The sequence below is a fragment of the Phacochoerus africanus genome, chromosome 9 (genome assembly GCF_016906955.1).
Source record: "Phacochoerus africanus isolate WHEZ1 chromosome 9, ROS_Pafr_v1, whole genome shotgun sequence".
NCBI lineage: Eukaryota > Metazoa > Chordata > Mammalia > Artiodactyla > Suidae > Phacochoerus > Phacochoerus africanus.
This window is the reverse complement of record NC_062552.1, coordinates 24,378,719-24,400,948: the sequence shown is the minus strand read 5'-3', so window position 1 is coordinate 24,400,948 and position 22,230 is coordinate 24,378,719. Positions and strand designations below refer to the sequence as shown.

The window sequence follows — 22,230 nt, the reverse complement described above, 5'->3', positions numbered from 1 at the left end:
AGTTCCCATCGTGGCGCAGTGGTTAACGAATCCGACTAGGAACCATGAGGTTGCGGGTTCGGTCCCTGCCCTTGCTCAGTGGGTTAACGATCCGGCGTTGCTGTGAGCTGTGGTGTAGGTTGCAGACGTGGATCGGATCCCACGTTGCTGCGGCTCTGGTGTAGGCCGGCAGCTACAGCTCCGATTCGACCCCTAGCCTGGGAACCTCCATATGCCGCAGGAGCGGCCAAAGAAATAGCAAAAAGACCAAAAAAAAAAAAAAAACCTACCCAAATCTGGTTTTAAAAAATCTTTTGCAGGATGTCAGGGTAGTAATTAATACAAAATAACATAATTTATTTTCTTTTCTTCTTCTTCTTCTTTTTTTTTTTTTTGTCTTTTTAGGGCTACACCCATGGCATATGGTGGTTCCCAGGCTAGGGGCCTAATCAGAGCCATAAACCATACCACAGCCAGAGCAACACCAGATCCGAGCTGAGTCTGTGACCTACACCACAGCTCCCAGCAAAGCCGATCCTTAACCCACTGAGCAAGGCCAGGGATCGAACCTGTGTCCTCATGGATACTTGTTGGGTTACTTTCTGCTGAGCCATGACAGGAACTCCTCCTTTTCTTTGTCTTTTTATGGCCACCCCTGAGGCATATGGAAGCTGGGAATTGAATTTGTGCCTCCCCAGCAACCCAAGCCGCTGGATTTGGATTCTTAATCCACTGTGCCACAGTGGGAACTCCAAAATAATATAATTTTTGACATGAGTGGACATCCAAAATGTTTCTATTTTCTCCTCTGTTACCCCCAACTTCTCATCTTCTTATGAAAATTTCCAAATTTTTACATGTATCTTTACCTAAACTATTTAGGTCTTGCTCCAGCTCTCACCATGTCTTACTACATGCGTTTTTATGGTCCTCTTTCCGTCAGCTTTATCTCTCTCCATACTCTCTTCCCCTTCCCTCCTTCTTTCTTCCTCCCTCTGTCTCTTAAACCTTCCTCTCTCCCTTAGTTCTGCCCTCAAGGTTTATTCCTGCCTTGCTCCTTTTCTTTCTGTCCATCTCTGTCTCTCTGCAAAGCTCTCTGTGTGGGTTTCCTCACCTCTGACGGTTTCTCATGTCTCAGCCCCACTTGCCTACCTCATCCTCCTTGGATGCCTCATTCCCATAATGTCCCCCACATTTTGGGGTCCAAATACCCACCAAAAGGAAGCCAAATCCAACAAAGAGTGCAGCAGTGACATCGGTGGCAGCCAGGGAAATAAGGATGGTTCTGATTGGTGTCAGGAGCCCAGTTTCACTGTTGGTACTGAGTCTGTTCCCTCTGGTTGATTGTCTGGATGTTTAGTGGTGTCATCCTCTGTGGTCCCCCGGATCTGTGATTGTGTCGTCCTCTGTGGTCCCCAGTTCTATGGTGGTGTCGTCCTCTGTGGTCCTGGGGTCTGTGGTGGTGTAGTCTTCTGTGGTCCCAGGTCTGTGATTGTATTGTCCTTGGGAGTCCTTGCATCTGCAGTGAAAGGGCTCCCAGTGGTCTCTGGGTGTGCAGTGCCATAGTCCTCAGGAGTCCCTACCTCTGCTGTGGTGTAGACCTCAGTTGTGCCTGGACCAGGATCAGTGACATGGTGCTCCAGGCTCTCCATGTCATCGATAGAGTGTTTTCTTATCTCTGAGTCTTCAGGGCTGGTCACTGTGTCTTCAGTGGAAAAATTTTGGCTCGTTCCTACTCAAAAAAAGTCTCTTTTAATGTGGATCACTGATGGCCCACAATCATCTGCTCTGCTTATTTTTCATAAGTGTCTCCCCCTTTTAAATGACACGTCTCCGCATATAATGTGTTTGGATGTACTGAAAAAAATTTAAGGTAAAGTATAGTTGATTTATCACAATGTTGTGCCAATTTCTGCCGTATGGCAAAGTGACTCAGATACACACACACACACACTCTTTTTAAATACTCTTTTCCAGCATGGCCTATCCCCAGGAGACTGGATATAGTTCATTGTTGTGTTTGGATTTATTTGAGTTAGGGATCATGTGATATTTTAGGAGTTCCTGTCGTGGCTCAGTGGTTAACGAATCTGACTAGGAACCATGAGGTTGCGGGTTCGATCTCTGGCTTTGCTCAGTGGGTTAAGGATCCAGCGTTACCATGAGCTGTGGTGTAGGTTGCAGACACGGCTCGGATCCTGCATGGCTGTGGCTCTGGCGTAGGCCAGCGGCTACAGCTCCAATTCGACCCCTAGCCTGGGAACCTCCATATGCCGCAGGTGCGGCCCTAGAAAAGACAAAAAAAAAAGTATTGAAAGAAAAGGATCATCTGATATTTTAGATTTCATTCTGACAAAACATATTCCACAACATGCATTACAGTATGGAGTATCCAGAGCTAAGCCATGTCCTTAGAAGGTCTTCTCACCCAACCTTTGTTTCTGTGCTGTACGGTTCTGGTCTTTTTCCATGGAAAAGTAAGTGTTTTCAGCAGTCCAGTATTCTGACTCCATGTTTGCACGTGCTGCCTCTCATTCAGTTATGCCTGGATCTCCATAAACAAGTGAGGCAGGAGCCACAATTCTTCTTGGAGATTGGATTCAGATCATGGCTGGGTATAGATGATTTAGCCTGAAGCAGCTCCTGGGCCAGATCTGGGGCTAAAGCAGCAAAATTGAAGGCAAGTGATATTCGAGGTGGTCTGAGGATAGGAGGCATTATAAGGGGCTGTGGGTATGATCTCGTTGGGGTTGACAGCAGCAGTGAACTGGGTATAAGTAGAAAGAAGACGTGAATCTTCTCCACCTCTCACCACTCTCCCTGAAGGGCATCAGGACTGGCAGTATTTATTCTTTTTTTGTGCTGAGTTCATGGTATGTGGACATTCCCGGGCCAGGGATCAAACTTGCGCCGCAGTGGTAACAATGCCACATCCTTAACCTGCTAGGCCACCAGGAAACACTGTGGGAGAGTATTTGCTCTTATGAATAAATGCAGCCTGCGTCACATGGTGTAAATTTTGGAGTTTGGGTTTCCTTTGCCCAAAGCAGTTCCCTACCTGCTGCTGATTCCCCAAATTCCTCAAATAGGGCTCAGATCTTTCACTTCTCATGGAAGGTAACAGAAACTAAACTAAATAATCAAAAGCAGAGAATTTCCTTAAAAGAGGATGTGAGAAAGAGAACAAACTGGACCCTGGAAAGCTAATTCCCTATGATGAGGAGCTGGGGCAGGTGCAGTGTCCAGAGCTTCACAAGGGGCTCTCAGCTATTCCTCACCTCCACAGTCTGTCCCTGCCTGTGTCCTGAGAGGGTCCTTTCCCAGGGATCCTGATCCCTCCTCTCCAGATTGGGGAACCCTTGCACCTTTCTCTCCAAACATTGTTCATTCACCCACTTCCAAATACCGCAGCAGCAGGAGAAGGGATGTGGCAGTGCATTTTCTTTTTTCATCTCAAGAGACTCCACATGGGCTAGAAGCCGGTTGCCTTTTTCTCCACTTCTAGCTTTCCTTCTTAAGCACAACGTGTCTGGGGTTTATGTGTGCTGCTCCCAGGGGAATCCAGGACGCCTGGGTCTTCCTTCCTTCTTTTGGGGAGGAACTGCCTGCTCCTGTACTTTCTGTCAGTCAGGGAAGAGGAATCTCATGCAGAGGAGCGGCAGGGCAGAGAGGGCTGCCGCGAGTGCAGGAGGAAAGCCGTCCCCGCCTCAGCGTGTCAGAGCTGAGAAGGGGCTTGGACTTCCTTTTCCGGAAGTGGGAGTGGTCTGGCGGCGGTGACAAGGAGAGTCTCTTCAGCCTGCCTGGGGGATAGTCGTGGAGTGAGAAGGACGAGGTGACAGAGGGCATGGAGCACCTTGGTACTTAACCGAAAGGAGGAGCGTCGATGAGGGGGGCAGAAACACCCAACCTCTCTGTCTTCAAAACCTCTCCCTTCTCCAGGCATCCACCCAAATCCTTTTCAGTGGTTCCTCTCCCACCTGCAGAGTCACCTCCTTGCTCCTACTACTCCAGTGCCCTCACCCCCACCAAGATTTCCTCAATTACTAGAGAAATTAGTTCAAAGGTCTCATCAGGAGAGGTTGGAATAAGAGGACCCGTACTTCTCCCTTTTCTGACTTCCATCCCTGCCTCCTTTAGCGTCCAGAACATTATTGAGGCTTGTTTTCGTTCAGGGGTGGGAAATTTCCTGCCATTTGTGGGGCTTCTTTCTTTGCCAGTATCCTCCTTTTTTTTTTTTTTTTTTGGATGCACCCGCAGCATGCAGAAGTTCCCAGGCTAGGGAACCTGAACCACAGCTGTGACAACCACTAGGCCACCAGGGAGCTCCTCCAGTGTTTTCTTAAATAGAAGAGGAACTCAGGAATTATAGAAGGGCTTGGGCACTGGTCCCTTCTCAGATTGCAGCTGATTCTGTGAAAGTCAACTTATTGAATGGATGGTTTACAAAACTTAACTGGTTATTTCAACTACTAATTTTGTTTGAATGAATTAAATATTTTCAAGAAGAATATTGTTTAGATATATTAAGAATTCATATATAGGAGTTTCATTGTGGCTCGGTGGTAACGAAGCCAACTAGTATCCATGAGGACACAGGTTAGTGGGTTAATCCTCAGTCAGTGGGTTAAGGATCTGACATTGCTGTGAGCTGTGGTGTAGGTCAAAGACACGGCTCAGATCAGGCATTGGTGTGGTTGTGGCGTAGGCTGGTGGCTACAGCTCTGATTTGACCCTTAGCCTGGGAATTTCCATATGCCTTGGGTGCGGCCCTAAAAAAAAAAGATTAAAAAAAGGAATTCATATATATTTTGGAGTTCTCTGGTGGGTCAGTGGGTTAAGGGTCTGGCATTGTCACCACTGTGGATTGGGTTCGATGCACAGCCCGGGAAATTTTGCATGCTGCAGGCACAACCAAAAAGAGAATTCCTATGTATTTCATATAACCAATGAATATATTTTAAAGGACTGTCATAAGGAAAAGATGTTATTTTTTTTAAGTCAAGAGGTACAATTTGCATATAGTAAAATTCACCTTTTTTCTGTAGCCTCAGATCTTTGAGGCTTTTTTGTTTTATTTTAAAACTTTTTATTTTGAGATAATTTTAGATTATAGGAGAGTTGCAAAGATAGTACAGAGAAATTATGTAATTTATGCAATTACAGAAACTAAGAAGTTAACATTGGTACAGCACTATTCACTAAGCTACAGAATTTATAAAGATTTCATGTGTTTTTCCATTGATGTCCTTTTTCTATTCCAGGATATAATCCAGGATTCCACATTGTATTTACTCACAGGTCTCCTCCAGTCTGTAACAGTTCCTCTGTCTTTGTCTTTCATGGTGTTGAGACTTTTTTTTGTCCTTTTTAGGGCTGCACCTGCAGCATATGGAAATTCTCAGGGGAGGGGTAGAATCAGAGCTGCACCTGTTGGCCTACACCACAGCCAGAGCAACACCAGATCTGAGCTGTGTCACGGCAATGCCAGATCCTTAACCCACTGACTGAGGCCAGGAATCGAACCGGCATCTTCATGAATGCTAGTCAAATTCGTTTCCACGGAGCCACGATGGGAACGCCCAGATGTTGACACTTTTGAAGAATATCAACATTTTATGGAATGTTGGTTTGTTTGTTTTCTTATCATTAATTTTATTTAATGATTAAATCATGGTCATGGTTTGTCGGGAAGGATACTGCAAAGAAGATGTGCCCCTCTCGGTGCACCTCATCAGGGAGCTCCTGCTGTCAATGTGCCTTATTACTCCTGATGCTAACCTTCATTAGTCACTTAAGTGGTGTCTGAAAGAATTCTCCACTATAAAGTTACTCTGTATCCCTTTGTAATTACTAAATATTTGGGGGGATAATTGAGACTGCAAATACCCTATTTTTGCTTAAACTCTCACTCCTTAATTTGGGCCACTATTGGTGCATCTTGCCTACAGTAATTATTATTGTGAGTTTGTCCTTCCTTCTGTATTTATTAGTTGGAATTAAAGTTGTGTGAGCTCCCCAATTTATTTATTCAGTTGTTTATATCAGTATGGAATTATATTTATTATGTTCTGAGTGTTGTAATACAATACTGTCACTGTCACTGTTTTGTTGCTTAAACTTTGGCTGTTGAGAACTCTTTCAGATTGGTTCCAGTGCCTTTTTAATATTCCCCATCCTTTTTTTTGGGGGGGGGGCCTGTGCCTGTGGCATATGGAGGTTCCCAGGCTAGGGGTCAAATTGGAGCTGTAGCCACTGGCCTACACCACAGCCACAGCAATACAGTTGCATCTGTGACCTACGCCACAGTTCATGGCAAATGCCAGTTCCTTAACCCATTGAGCAAGGCCAAGTATCAAACCTGTGTCCTCATGGATGCTAGTCAGAGTCATTTCTGCTGATGGGAACTCCTTCCCCAATCCTTTTTTAAAAGTACTTTCTTCCACTTTGGCATCACAAGATGCTCCATGCTCATTTTGGATTTTCTTTGCCTAGGCCCTGGAAACTATAATTTCTTCATGTAGCTCTGGTTCTTTTTTTAAGAGAATAGCATTTAGAAACCAAGATCTGGGCACCAGATGTGTTCACTGCTAATGAGGTGTCACTACTTCTTATCTCTGATGGAAGTTTGAGCTGGGAAATATGTGTATGTGTACTAATTAATGCATAAACACATACTAGCAAAAAAAAATTGCTGTATTTATTTCTGTAATTATCTGTCCGTATTTACATGAAACACAAGCATTAGGACATGTTGATATTTCCAACTCCAATCCAGCAACACAGTTCATTCTAGCACTCTAGCCTTTCCTCTTGCCTTATTTGTTTTTGTTTTTGCTTTTCAGGGCAGCACCTGCAGCATTTGGAAGTTCCCAGGCTAGGGGTTGGAGCTGCAGCTGCCAGCCTACGCTGCAGCCACAGCAACTCAGGGATCCAAGCTGAGTCTGCGACCTACACCACAGCTCACAGTAATGCCAGATCCTTAACCCGCTGAGTGAGGCCAGGAATTGAACCCGAATCCTCAGGGACCCTAGTTGGGTTGGTAACCCACTGAGCCACAACAGTAATTCCTGCCTTATTTGTTTTTTGTTTTATTTTGTTTTTTGGCCGCACCTAAGACATGTGGAAGTTCCTGGGCCAGGGATGAACCCATGTCACAACAGTGACCCAAGGAGCCACTGCAATGACAATACAAGATCCTTAGCCAGCTGGATCACAGGGAAATCTGTCCCCTTTCTGTACTTACAGCCTCTTTTTCTGATATGGCTCTCAGTATCTGCAGTATTTCCGCTTACTTGTTCACTCCTAATAAACACATAGTGCTTTCAGAATTGCTAATCTATGCCCATGTGAGAAACAAATTTACCAACTAAACTACTGTGTTTGTGCAGTGCTGTCTTTAGCCTTAGAGTCAAACCACTGTTTTTCAAGGTTGCTTAGATCTGCATCTTCTTTCTAAGTCTTCTGAGTGATTATGTGATTCTTTTGTCAGAGTCTGCATTCCATCTCACCCTCGCTCCATCCTGGTTGATTTGCTAAATTTCCATACAGTAAAATTTACTATCTGAAGTGTGCATTTCTGTGGATTTTGAGAAATCATGTACTCACCACACCGAATCATTTCACCAACCCGTAAAGCCCCACATGCTGTCACTTTATAGTCAGTCCTTCCTCTGACTCCCAGATCCTGACAAAACAGATAGGGTTTTAGTCCCTGTAATTTTATTATTTCTAACATGTCATATGAATGGCATTATATAGTTTTCAGCCTTATTGTTTTTGCTATAATTTATATATTATTTATAGAGAATATGTTTAAATATTCATCAATCAAGAATAAATTATTTTTCTTGGAGTTTCCACCATGGCACAGTGGCTTAAGGATCTGGTGTTGTCTTTGCAGCAGCTCAGGTTTCAGCTGTGGTTTGCCTTTGATCCATGGCCTGAGAACTTCCACATGCCACAGGTGCAGCCAAAAAAAAAAAAAAAGAATAAATTGTTTTTTCTTAACATGTTCTTGAATAGAGTCTTTTATATGAAAAATTTTATAAATAAGTATACTTTTCATAAGTATGTTATTGACCATAAAACATGTCTTAATCAAGAAAATACTCCCAGTCTCCCCTCTGCCTGTTCCCAGTCTCTAGCTGCAGCTGGAGGGAGATGTAGTAATTATTATTTAAAAGAAATAAGAAAATTAAAACAAATAGTCATTTGATGAATTAATTTTAAGAAAATTTCCTAGGGCTGTTAGACGAGGACGTCTTTAAAATAGGACTATTAATAAAAGTCACCATGGATTCTGGCAATGGGGACCTTTTTTAACTGCTAGGGGAAAACCTCTTGAAATCCACTTTTCTTCTTGATTCCCATTTCCATGTTTTTGTGGTCTTGGATTTGTTTGTTTGTGTTTGTTTACTGAGACATTACAACAGTCTCTGGATTACAACCTTTGCAGGATTCCAGCCTCTATTTTCTGCTCATTCAGGTAATCAGAGTATTCTCCTCTGGAAAAAAAAATTTTGTCTTGCAACATCTTAAAATACTAATTTGACTAGCATCTTTGAGGACACAGGTTTGAAACCTGGCCTTGCTCAGTGGGTTAAGGATCTGGCGTTGCCATAAGCTGTGGTGTAGGTCACAGACGTGGCTCGGATCCCACGTTGCTGTGGCTGTGGTGTAGGCCAGCAGCTGCAGCTCCAATTTGACTCCTAGCCTGGGAACCTCCATATGCTGATGGAACAGCCCTAAAAAGACAGAAAAGAAGTTCACTTGGTTTCCTGTTGTTGCAGGATGGGCTCTCACATTCTTGGTGTGGCATTCAAGGCCACACAGTCCGCCTTCCAGCCACATCTCCCTGTACTGTCCCATCCAGTCCTACAACTATTTTGACCCTTCCTGGCCATGTCACACCTCATCCTGCACAGGTTTTCATTTGCCTGGCATTTCCTATTCTCCACCTTGTAAATGCCTGCTAACTCTTTACAGTCTGAGAGTCAAAGCCATTTTCTACATGAGTCAGCCTTTCCTTCCCTTGGTCAAGTTATATGTTTCCTCCTAGGGCACTTTAATTTGTAGTGCTTGATGGGATGATGGGAACTCCATTATTTTAAGTAAAGGATTGGGACTATTAAAAGCTGAAGGGGAGATAACCAATAGACTAGTTACTGCCTTCAAGAATAAAGCTAGGGAGTTCCCACTGTGGCTCAGAGGTAATGAATCCGACTAGTATCCATGAGCATGGGGGCTCAATCCCTGGCCTCAATCAGTGGGTTAGGGATCTGGTGTTGCCATGAGCTGTGGTGTAGGTTGCAGATGCAGCTCCAATCTGGCATTGCTGTGGCTATGGTGTAGGCCAGCAGCTGTAGCTCTGATTCAACCCCTAGTCTGGGAACCTCATGTCGCAAGTGCGGCCCTAAAAAGCAAAAAAAAAAAAAGAATAATAAAACTATTTATAGCTTTATATTTTTTAATATGTATGATCTTATTTATTTATTTATTTATTTTCTCACATTGCATGTTCCATCATAATTGACTAGACAGAGTTCCCAGTGCTACACAGCAGGATCCCATTGCTAACCCATCCCGAAGGCAACATTCTGCGTCTATTTACCCCAAGCTCCCAGTCCCTCCCAGTCCCTCCCTCTCCCCCTTGGCAACCACAAGTCTATTCTGCAAGTCCCTGATCTTCTTTTCTGTGGCAAGTTTCCTTTGTGCCATATATTAGATTCCAGATATAAGTGATATCATATGGTATTTGTCTTTCTCTTTCTGACTTACTTCACTCAGGATGAGAGTCTAGTTCCATCCATGTTGCTGCAAATGGCATTATTTTGTTCTTTTTTATGGATAAGTAGTATTCCATTGTGTATATATACCACATCTTCCTGATCCAATCATCTATCAGTGGACTTTTGTGTTGATTCCACGTCCTGACTGTTGTGAATAGAGCTGCAGTGAACATGCGGGTGCATGTTTCTTTTTTAAGTAGAATTTTGTCCGGATATATGCCCAAGAGTGAGATTGCGGGTTATGTGATAGTTCTATGTATAGTTTTCTAAGATACCTCCATACGTTTGTATGGAGGTATCTTAGTGGTTGTACCAGCTTACATTCCCACCAACAGTGTAGGAGGGTTCCCTTTTCTCCACACCACCTCCAGCATTTGTTATTTGTGGACTTATTAAAGATGGCCATTCTGACTGGTGTGAGGTGGTATCTCATGGTAATTTTGATTTGCATTTCTCTAATAATCAGTGATGTTGAGCATTGTTTCAAGTGCTTGTTGGCCTTGGAGAAATGTCTGTTCAGGTCCTTTGCCCATTTTTCAGTTGGGTTGTTGGCTTTTTTGCTGTGGAGACTATTTATGACTTTAAAAATTCTATTATATATAACTAAATTTTTTCCCTGGAATTAACTTACAAACAGTGAAATGCACAGATTTTAATTATTCCATTAGATGAGTTTTGATAGATGTATTTACTTGTGTAACCAATAGCCCAGCCAAGATATAAAACATTTTATCATCCAGAAAGTTCCCCCTTCTAAAAATTCTCACCTGTGGAAAATCAGTGATCTGCTCTGTCACTGTAGATTAGTTCTCTTCTTTTCTTTTCTTTTTTCCTTTTTTTTTTTTTTTAGGACCGCACCCATGGCATATTGAGGTTCCCAGGCTGGCAGCTGCTGGCCTACGCCACAGCCACAGCCACAGCAATGTGGGATCTGAGCTGTGTCTGCGACCTACACCACACAGCTCATGGCAACACTGGATCCTTAACCCACCGAGAGAGGCCAGGGATCAAACCCAAATCCTCATGGGTACTAGTTGGGTTCATTACTACTCAGCCATGATGGGAACTCCCAGATTAGTTCTGTTCTTGAATTTCATACAATGGAATCATAAGTAGGTTCTTTGCATTTGGTTTCTATACAGCTGTTTAAAACTGTTTTGTTAATAATATTGCAAAATGTATATAAACAGCCTTGGTCCTATTAAGAAGGCTCTGGCAAAGGTCCAGACTATGAGAACCATGACAAGGGCTGAGCTGATGAAACAAGGGTGTGTGATTCATTGTGATTCATTCACAAGGAAGGGTCAGTGGGTGCGTGTATGAGCAAGTTGCACCAAAACCCTTGACAAGGCCGTGGCTTTCAGCAAGAGCACAGCCCTGACACATGGGTTTATGTCCCTGTTCTGAGACCTGGTTTTGCAGGGACTGCTGAGAACCTGGCTTCTGGCAGCACAGGCTGGGCCCGCCCTTGTAGAAACTGGGAGCATGTTCTCCCTGCCCAGGACCGTTCCTGGGGCTGGGAGCCCACAGGCGAGAAAGGTGGTGACTCACACCTGTCTTCCCAGTAATAGTAAAGAGCCCAAGCCCAGAGCAGACCTGAGCAGCCAGGGACACAGGGAAGGTGGCCAAGCCCCATGAGCAAGACCTTCTCTACTTCACAACCTGCGCGGTTGCTCCCCGCCCCCCTTGTGCTGCAGACTGGCACAGAGACTTTTTTCCCCTTATACAACACAAGCCTGTGATGTGTAGCACTCTCCTTCTCCATCTTCCCTGATTCCATCCTTCCATCAGCCCAGAGGCCTCCGGGGAATGAGGACAGAATGGGGAAGAAAATGAGACACATATAAAGTCTGGGTTTCACTCTGGGGATTTGAGAGCTGGGAGAAGAAAGAGAAGAGGGGTCTTTAGGGTATAAAGAACCTCTGTTCACCGTAATACATAAATACACCTAGAGAGTCTGGTTCCACATATATCAGAATGGTTTATTTAATAATTCGTTCACAGCTACAGCCTCCTTTTTTCGGTCTGGAAAAACCAAGTGGGAAGGAGGACAGTCAGAGGCTGAAATGGAGCTGGGAGGGACAGTCCTTCGGACAGGAGGAATACTCAGGCTCCCCCAGGTCAGCCCCCCACCCCCACGCATTGGTGATGCGTCTGCCTTCAGGGAGCTCAGAGCTGTTCCCGCCTCCCAGTCAGCTCCATGACTACGGAAGAAGGGTCTCCTCTGAAGTCGGTTGCAGTTGCCCTGGTCCCGTAGGGGCTTGGCCATGCAGTTGGTAAGAGATCAACATCGAAGAGGTTTCTGAGGCCTGGAGAGTTTCTCTAGAAAACAAAAGGCTGAATAGTTTTCAGAGTTTTGTCCCCTCTTCCAGTGCTCTCCAGTCCCAGGCGTTCCCTTCTTGCCAGCTCTCCCGTCCTCATCACTTCCTTCGCCTCCCCCCGACCTCCCCCCGGAACGTCCCCTCATCAGTTTTCTCTGAATATGTTTTGGCTTTTTGACCTTCTGGCTTGCTGGCTCTGACCTGCTTTCTCTGTGTCTTTTTCTGATTTCTCATCCCTATTACTCCCACAGTGACCCTGCTCTCTCTACTCCAGCTCCTTCTTCACCTCCCTCCTCTCTTTCCCCTAGAAAAAGGGTTCCCTATAATCAGGCACTCACGAAATGGAAGAGAAACCCGGTGACGAGAATCACAGCCATTGCAACCGAGGCCAGAGTGACCAGAACAACTTCCCATGGTCTCAGTTGTCCGCTAAGGTTCTCCTCTTTCCTTGGAGGGGCAGTACTTGTGCTGGTGACGCTGGAGGTTATAGCTGTTGTGTTAGTTTCCCTGGACGGTGTGGTTGGTCCGAGGGAGGTGGTCGTGATGTTCCCACTGGAGGTTATAGCTGTTGCGTTAGTTCCCCTGGACGGTGTGGTTGGTCCGAGGGAGGTGGTCGTGATGTTCCCACTGGAGGTTATAGCTGTTGCGTTAGTTCCCCTGGACGGTGTGGTTGGTCCGAGGGAGGTGGTCGTGATGTTCCCACTGGAGGTTATAGCTGTTGCGTTAGTTCCCCTGGACGGTGTGGTTGGTCCGAGGGAGGTGGTCGTGATGTTCCCACTGGAGGTTATAGCTGTTGCGTTAGTTCCCCTGGGTGATGTGGTTTGTCCAAGGGTGGTGGCTGTAGTGTTAGCATTAGAAGTTACAGCTAAATGAGAAAGGATAGCTGGTTAGTTCCATTGGAAATTTTGTTTGGCTCTGCAACTGCTATTACTACTCCAACAATAGCAATTGCTGTCATTTATTGACTGCTCGCTAAGTTCCAGGCACTGTACTAAGTGCCACGTATGAATTAGCACTTTGAATACTCACAATACCTCCATGAGATAGGAACCGTTATTACCCATTTTATGGATAGGAACATCGAGATTTAGAGAAGTTAAGCAGCTGGTCCAAGGTTAGACAGCTGGCAGGTCATGGGACAGAGATTTAAAGCAAGGCAGCCTGACGCAAGAGCCAGCCCTTAAACCATATACTAGGCGACATCCTAGGTCACATGACCTGAGGTCACAGGTGATATTCCTTCTCTAACCATTCGTGATACTCTCCAGATAAAGAACGTAAAAGAGATAGTTGCAGGGCCCATGCCTACGTATCAAGCTACTCTCCAAACAGGAAGGAATCCTTCTTCTAAAGGAGAAATAATTAAGGGGAATCCATTTGGGAAGGGAAATAACGTGCATTTTTACCACTTCTTGGTAATTCTTATGTACACGAAAGTTTGGGAGCCACCAGGTAAGGGACCCCACGTGGCCTTGGCACCGGCCTGTCAGAAAGACACATGTAGCTTGAACGGATAAGATCTCCCAGAATTCTGAGAAGGCACCCAACCTCCTTGGTTAGTGAGTTAGAAATTAGGTGAGGCCCACGCTTTTCCCTCTGTCTCATGCCTATTTCCTACCCTGTTCTGATTTTCCATCCCAATAACAGCCAAACTCTTGGGCCTCCCAGATGCCTAGATACCCTCATCTCATCTATGGCCCTTTTCTTCTGGAATATAATGTAAGTTTTCTTCCCCTTACCCATTCCTTTTTTAGTATTATCTGGACTAACATAAAGATTACAATTTTTCTTTTTCATTTTTGGCCTCCACACGGCATGTAGAGTTCCTGGGCCAGGTATCAGATCCAAGCCGCAGTTTCGACCTAAGCCACAGCTGTGGCAATGCCTGATCCTTAACTTACAGTGCCAGGCTGGGGATCAAACCCGTGTCCCAGTGCTCCCAATATGCGGCCGATCCTGTTTTGCCACATCAGGAGCTCCAAGATTGCAAATTTAGATTTAGGAGAAGAGCCCAAAACCTTCTTGTTAATGCCTCTGGTTAGGGTTAGGGTCAGAATCAAGAGAGAAACTAAGTGAGAAATTGAGAGGAGAAACTGGCCTGTAGAGAGGGAGTAGATCTGTTTTGTTTTGTTCTGGGGCATAAAACAAATGAGTCACATTCATGGTGGGTAAAATTCTAGAAGGAATTAAAGCTGTGCAAGTGTGGAACAGCATGTCCCCGGATGAGTTTAATTAGAAGCTAGAAGACTGCTGTCAGAAGGACTTCACGTCGTGGCTCAGTGTTAACGAATCCAACGAGGGACCATGAGGTTTCGGGTTCCATTCTTGGCCTTGCTCAGTAGGTTAAGGATCCGGCGTTGTCATGAGCTGTGGGGTAGGTCGCAGACCCAGCTTGGATCCCGCATTGCTGTGGCTCTGGGATAGGCCAGTGGCTACAGCTCTGATTCGACCCCTAACCTGGGCACCTCCATATGCCGCGGGAGCAGCCCCAAAAATGGCAAAAAGCCAAAAAAAAAAAAAAAAAGACTGCTGTCAGAGATGTTGGAAATGGCGCCCTGCCTACTGTGGGTCGTTAGAGATTAACTTTAAGGTCCCTTCTTGAGTTCCCGCTGTGGTGGAATTGGATCATCAGCGTCTCTGCAGCAGTAGGATTCAGGTTCACTCCTTGGCCCTGCACAGTGGGTTAAAGGATCCAGCATTGCTGCAGCTGTGGGGTAGGTCACAACTTCAGGTCTGATCTGATCCCTGGCCCAGGAACTCCATGTGCCATGGGGTGGCCAAAAAAGAAAAAAAAAATTAAAAAATAAGATCCCTTCCAATTCTCAGAGTTCCTGCTGTGGTGCAGTGGGTTAAGAATCTGACTGCACCAGCTCAGGTCACTGCGGATGTTTGATCCCCGGCCCAGCACAGTGGGTTAAAGGACCCAGTGTTGCTGCAGCTGTGATGTAGCTTGCAGCTGCAGCTCAGATTCAATCTCTAGCCTGGGAACTTCCATATACCATGGGTGTGGCCATTAAAAAAAAATCCCTTCCAACTCTAATGCATCTCTATTTGGGATTGATTTATTACAGAGAAAATAGGCCAGACTTCTGGGCAGAAGAGTTGTTACTGGGAACAGAATGGAGAACATGCTGGGTTGGAGTGAAGAGAATAGAACGAAATAATGGTCCTTCTTTGATGAGAATGAGAGCTAACAGGCAAGAATGCACATCCCAGGACTGATCAACATTTTCCCCAAACTCTACTCAGACTTCAGTATTATCTTCTTTTAAACAAAAATCACTCACCGTTTCCTAAAAGTAGTAGAAGATGAAACAGCAGCCAGCATGCAAGGGAAAATGTCTTTCTCTTCATCTTGAGATACTCTGCCTGCCAAGCCTGGAAGGGAGGCCTCGAGTCCCCGATGTGATTAGGCCTAAAAGGGAAGAAAAAACCTGAGGGTCTTGAGAAGGAAGTCTCAAGGTGAAGGTCTGTGGCTGGAGTGCTGGGAGCTTGGGTCTCCAAGAATAGGTCCTCAACCTGAAGAAAAACACCAGTGTGGGGACCTGGGGCTACAGACTGGGGAGGCTGGATGTCTCCACAGAATGTCACTTCTTTCTTTCTCTTTCAAAAAAGGTCTTTATAGCATAATCTGGGCTGGGCAAGGACTGGACATGTGGCCTGTTGTTCTCCCAGCTGTGGGCAGGTACCAGAATACCTGAACTCAGAGAGGAGGGGTATAGAGGTCCATGAGAATAGAGAATGACGTGGTCCCACTAGGCAGGGCCTGGGGAGGAGCAGGAAGTAGGACATTTCCAGGGGATCAAGTTGTCAAAGTCAAGGGGACCCACCCTCTGAGGCAGAGATGGGGCTAAAAACCTGTTCTAGCTCAAGACCTTGTTTCCTGGAAGAGCTGTTCTGAGTGCCTGGGATGCTGGGTGGGGGCAGGGCGTGTGAGAAGGAAACCTTGATGAACAGAATTTAGTGAGAAAGACACATAAAGTGAGATTCATTGTGAAAGGGGGGGAACCGAGGACCAGACCTCTGGGCATTGGTCAGCATGGGGTAGGCACGAGAATGAGGGGGAAGGAGAAACTCTGGGATCTCTGGGGCTTGGTCTGTTGAGGAGCTAGCACCAGGGTACACTGTATCAGTGTTTGCAAAGACCCAAAATTGTGAAACTTTCAGGGTTTTTTTTTTTGCAATACTGCTTTTGTTTTTTTTTTTTTTCTTTTTAGGGCCACACCTACAGCATATGGAGGTTCCCAGGTTAGGGGTTAAATCAGAGCTGTAGCTGGCCGCCCACACCAAAGCCATAGCAATGCAGGATCTGAGCCATCTGTGACCTACACCACAGCTCACAGCAACACCAGATCCTTAACCCACTGAGCGAGGCCAGGGATTGAACCCACAACCTCATGGTTCCTAGGCCGATTCGTTTCTGCTGCGCCATGACGGGAACTCCAACGACACAGCCATCATTACAAAATTATATTAGCTTACAATGAACTAAATTGTATTAAAAATAAAGGTTAAAAATACTCAGAACATCCGTGTTCCCATTGTGGCTCAGCAGTAACAAACACAACTAGTATCCACGAGAATGAAGGTTCAATCCCTGGCCTTGCTCAGTGGGTTAAGGATTGGGTGTTACAGCAAGCTGTGGTGTAGGTCTCAGATGTGGCTCAGATCTGGTGTTGCTGTGGCTGTGGTGTAGGCTGGCACCTGCTGCTCTGATTGAACCCCTAGCCTGGGAAATTCCATATCCTGGGGGTATGGCCCTAAAAAATAAAAATTAAAAATAATAAATAAATTGAAGGGTTATAAAAATACTCAAAACTCATCACTTCCTAATCATTTTACCGTTATGTATGTTCATGAAGTTGTATACGTTTATTTTATCTGTCTGGTGGGGACAGTACATAATTGTGCATTGCACACCTCTTCCCAAATCCATGTTTAGTGACGTCACATTGGTAGCAGTGAGAGCATCTGCACCACAGAAAACTGGTTGTTAAACATTCCCTAACAGGCACACTGGATGGGACCTTAGGAGAGTAATGACAACTGGAGAGGAATGTTCCTGCCTCCTGTCATCCTTGGTGGAAGTGTCCCTCTTTTGTCTTTGAAGAATTCATAACAACTTATCCACCCTCAGGGGCTTAAGCTGGTTCTTCTCATCAGTGCTGTGTGCCAGACAAGGACAAGCTGAATGATCAAAGAAGTTCCTACCCTTAGGACACTGCCAGTTTGCCAGGAGACTGAGGGCTTACAGTGCAACCTTGTTTAGACACTAGATGAGGCCAGCAGAAATGAATGACAGCTGAAAGAGGAGGATAAAACAAAGACAGTAATGGACTAAGGGGATTGGCGGTTCCTTCATCCACAGTTCATGGCAAAAAGTTGGGGATAGACTGGGAGTTTTAATTTGATACTATGTGTAATCAAAACAAGCTGATTCCACCCTTCCAGCCATGGAGGCTTCCTGACAGAGCAACCATTTCATTTCTTTTTTTTTTTTAAATCTTTTTAGGGCCATGCCTGCAGCATGTGGAAATTCCCAGGCTAGGGGTCCAATCAGATCTGCAGCTGCTGGCCTACACCACAGCCACAGCGATGCCAGATCTCAGCCACATCTGTGACCTACACCATAGTTCATGACAACACTGGATCCTTAACCCACTGAGCAAGGCCGGGGATCGAACCCATATCCTCATGGATACTAGTCATGTTCATTACCCATGAGCCGAAGCAGGAACTCCCATTTCAGATTCTTAAGATGTTTGGGTGAAAGAATATTCATTGCATTTTGTACTCCAGTAAATAAATAAATTTTTATTTTGGCGCATATATCCTAAGATATGAAAGAGCTGTGAATGACTGAGTTCTAAAAGCAGGAAGAAAATGGGCTGCGGGAGTTTCTTCTGTGGCTCAACGGGTTACAAACCCAACTAGTATCCATGAGGGTGCAGGTTCAATCCCAGGCCTAGCTCAGTGGGTTAAGGATCTGGCGTGGCCGTGAACTGTGGTATAGGTCGCAGATGAGGCTCAGATCCAGTGGGTTAAGGATCTGGCGTTGCTGTGGCTGTGGTGTAGGCTGGCAACTGCAGTTCTGATTCGACCCCTAGCCTGGGAACCTCCATATGCCACAGGTGCATCCCTAAAAAAGGCAAAAAAAAGGAGAGAGAGAGAGACAAAGTCAAGCCCTGGAGGGCACTGAGATAACCTGGGTAGAGGAAAGACGGGAAAGCAGCTGCCATCAGAGTAGTCACTGTGCCCATCCCCACCCCCACTTCAAGCACCCTCCTCAATCCCAGGATTCTGAGTTATGGAGAAAGCCCGGGGAATGCATTTACTTGACATCATTGATGAGGCTGTGAGTCTCTTCCAAAACAACACTGCTTGAGCCTTAACCTTGTTGGTCAGACAGGGAGAGGCTTTCCTTGGTTCTGTCCTTGACCAAGGCCATAACCTATGGCCATTCTGTGGGAACAGTCTGGTCTCCCCTCTTGACTCTCCTCCCTCACAGTTCTTTGTCTTCTCCTGAGTGATTGTCTCCTCAACCAAGGCTTCCTCCCTTAGAATGTCTCCCATTTTCCAGAGTCTATGGCCACACCCTCTTTATGACCAACTCTAAGGCCTGCCCTGTGATTTTCACTAGTGCAGCTTCTTGTTTGGTTTCTTTCATGGCCCCAGGCCCGTGGTTTCCATCATGGCCTCCTCAGCAGACACTTTGACGACTCATCTCCACCATCACCCTTATGACTGTGGCTCAATTCATGGCCCACATTGTAGCTTCCTTCATGGCCAAGGCCAGAGGCCCCTCTGTAGCTTAATTTATTGTTAAGGCTGCAGAAATGCACCCAGGCTGAGGTCATAGGTGTAATGTGTTTTTCAGAGGCAGAAGAGTATCTCTCTAAAAGAGGAAAATGCAGAAATTTTAAGGGATTAATCCTTCTCTCCTATTTCACAATTCATCTTGTTGAATAAAATCACAGAATTTCACTTTTTTCAAGGTGTTTATTTTACTAAAACTGAAATTAAAATCAATAACAGTAAGCGAAGCAAAAGTGATATATTGTAGAAGATATATATTGAAAGGTCAGAGGTATAAAAATGAATGGTTTATCCTTTTCCAAATTGTTCCTGCTTTGAGGAATTTTAAATTTGATGAAGTGCAGTTAATTCACAATGTTATTTTCATTTCAAGTATATAGCAAAGTGATTTATTATACATTTATATTCTTTTTCAGATTCTTTTCCATTATAGGTTATTAAAAGATACTGAGTATAGTTCTCTGTGAACTATAGTCACAGATCCTTGTTGTTCACCTATTTTTATGTCTAGTAGTGTGTATATGTTAATCCCAAATGCCAAATTTATCTCCCTCCCCAGCCTGCTATCCACATTGGTAACCATAAGTTTACTTGTGTTTTTTTTTAATGTCTGTGAGTCTATTTTGTAAATAAGTTCATTTGCATCATTTTGTTAAATTCCACATGTAAGGGATATCATATAACATTTGTCTTTGATTTACTTCATTTAAAATGATTGTAAATAATGCTGCTATGAACATAGGGGTGTATGTATCTTTCCAAATCAGAGTTTTCTTCAAACATATGTCCAGGAGTGGGATTGCTGGATCATATGGTAACTCTATTTTTAGTTGTGTTTTTTATTGTTATTTTTGTTTGTTTTTTGTTTTTTGGCTACCCCGCAGCATATGGAATTTCTGGGTCAGGGATCAGATCCAAGCCACAGGTATGGCAACGCTGGATCCCCAACCCACTGTGCTGGGCCAGGGATCCAACCTGCATCCCATTGTTCCCAAGACTCAGCCGATCCTGTTGTGCCACAGCGGGAACTCCTATTTTTAGTTTTTTAAGGAGCCTCCATACTGTTCTCTACAGTGGCTGCGCTAATTTATATTCCCACCAACAGTGTAGAGGGTTCGTTCTTCTCTACACCCTCTTCAGCATTTATTGTTTGTAGATTATTTAATGATAGCCATTCTGACTGTGTGAAGTGATACCTCATTATAGTTTCTATTTGCATTTCTCTAATAACTAGCTATGTTGAGCATCTTTACATGTGCCTATTGTCCACTTGTAGGTATTCTTTGGAGGAATGTCTATTTAGGTCTTCTGCTCACTTTTTGATTGGGTTGTTGGTTTTTTGTTTTTAAACTATATCTGAGCTGTTTATATATTTTGGAAATTAATCTCTTATAAGTCCCATCATTTGCAAATATTTTTTCCCAGCCTGTAGGTTTTCTTTTAGTTTTGTGGATGATTTTCTTTGCTGTGCAAAAACTCCTAAGTTTAATAAAGACTTAAAAAACAATAGAGGAGTTCCCATCATGGCTCAGGGGTTAATGGACCCGACTAGCATCCATGAGCATGCGGATTTGATTCCTGGCCTAGTCAGTGGGTTAAGGATCCAGCATTGCTGTGAGCTGTTGTGTAGGTTGCAGACTCAGCTCAGATCCCACATTGCTGTGGCTGTGGCATAGGCCAGCAGCTACAGCTCAGATTTGACCCCTATCCTGGGAACTTCTGTATGTGGTGGATGTGGCCATTTAAAAAAAGTTACAACCAACATCACAGAAATACAAAGGATCATAAAATACTGCTATACTGTGTGCCAATAAAATGGGCAACCTAGAAGAAATGGACAAATTCTTAGGAAGGTACAGCCTCCCAAGACTCAACTAGGAAGAACTAGAAAATATGTGCAGATCAATTACCAATACTAAAACTGAATCAGTGATTTAAAAACTACCAATAAGTAAAAATCCAGAACCAGGTGCCTTCACAGGTGAATTCTACCAAACATTTAGAAAAGAGTTAACATCTATCCTTCTGAAACATTTCTAAAAAACTGCAGAAGAAACACTTCCAAACTCATTCTATGATACTGAAACCAAAGCTATCACAAAAAAGAAAATTACAGTCAGTATCACTGATGAACATAGATGCAAAAATCCTCAACAAAATACCAGCAAACTGACTCCAGCAATACATTAAAAGGATAATACACCATGATTGAGTGGAATTTATTCCAGGGATACAAGTTTTTTTTTTGGTGTCTGCCAATCAGTCAGTGTAATACATCACATTAACAAATTGAAGAATAGGAGTTCTCATTGTGGCTCAGCGGAAACAAATCTGACTAGCATCCATGAGGATGCAGTTTCGATCCCTGGCCCCTCTCAGTTGGTTAAGGATCTGATGTGGCCTTGAGCTGTGGTATAGGTCACAGATGAGGCTCAGATCTTGCATTGCTGTGGCTGTGGTATAGGCCGTGGCTACAGCTCAGACTCAATCCTTAGCCTGGGAACCTGTATATGCTTTGGGTGCAGCCCTAAAAAGACAAACATAAATAAATAAATTGAAGAATAAAAACCATATGATCTTATAGATACAGAAAAAGATTTTGATAAAATTCAACATCCATTTATGATAAAAACCCTTAAGAAAGTGGGCATAGAGAGAACCAACCTCAACATAATAAAGACCTTATATGACAAACCAACAGCTAATATCATACTCAACAGTGAAAAGCTGAAAGCATTTTCTATAAGATCACGAACAAGGCAAGGATGCCTACTCTTGCCACTTTTATTCAACATAGTCTTGGAATTTCCAGCCTCAGCAATCAGAGAAGAAAAAGAAATAAAAGTAATTAATCCAAATTGGAAAAGAAGTAAAACTGTCACTGTTTGCAAATGACATGATGCTATACATAGAAAATCCTAAAAATACTGCTAGAGCTCATCAGTGAATTTAGGAAAGTTGCTGGATACTAAATTAATATACAGAAGTCTGTTGCATTTCTATACACTAACAATGAAATATCAGAAAGAGAAATTAAGACAACAGTTTCATTTACCATTGCATCAAAATAAATAAAATACCTAGGAATAAACCTACCTAAGGAGGTGAAATACATGTACTCCAAAAATTATAAGATGCTGATAAATTGAAGACAACACAAACAGATGGAAAGATATACCATGTTCTTTGACTGGAAGACTCAATATTGTTAAAATGATCATACTGCCCAAGGCAATCTACAAATTCAGTGCAATCCTTATGAAATTATCAGTGATGTTTTTCACAGAATTGGAACGAAATTTTTTTAAATTTCTATGGAAACACAA

General features: G+C 44.1%; 1 protein-coding gene and 1 long non-coding RNA gene across 3 annotated transcripts; both read right to left on the bottom strand.

The window, feature by feature from the left end:
- Positions 1-1,235: 1,235 nt before the first annotated feature.
- On the bottom strand, positions 1,236-3,468 carry LOC125136586 (protein PBMUCL2-like). The gene is given in 4 exon segments (XM_047797441.1): positions 1,236-1,478; positions 1,481-1,711; positions 3,277-3,330; positions 3,333-3,468. Coding segments are annotated over 4 exon segments (447 nt in total). The 5' UTR covers positions 3,361-3,468; the 3' UTR covers positions 1,236-1,344.
- Positions 3,469-11,728: 8,260 nt separating this feature from the next.
- Positions 11,729-15,774, bottom strand: LOC125135593 (uncharacterized). Of its 2 annotated transcripts, none has more exons than XR_007137003.1 (3): positions 15,376-15,774; positions 12,427-12,953; positions 11,729-12,104 (listed from the first exon to the last, which is right to left on the bottom strand). It is a non-coding gene; the product is annotated as an uncharacterized LOC125135593 (long non-coding RNA). The 2 variants fall into 2 exon arrangements; XR_007137002.1 differs by having other exon boundaries at positions 11,729-12,089.
- Positions 15,775-22,230: the final 6,456 nt, after the last annotated feature.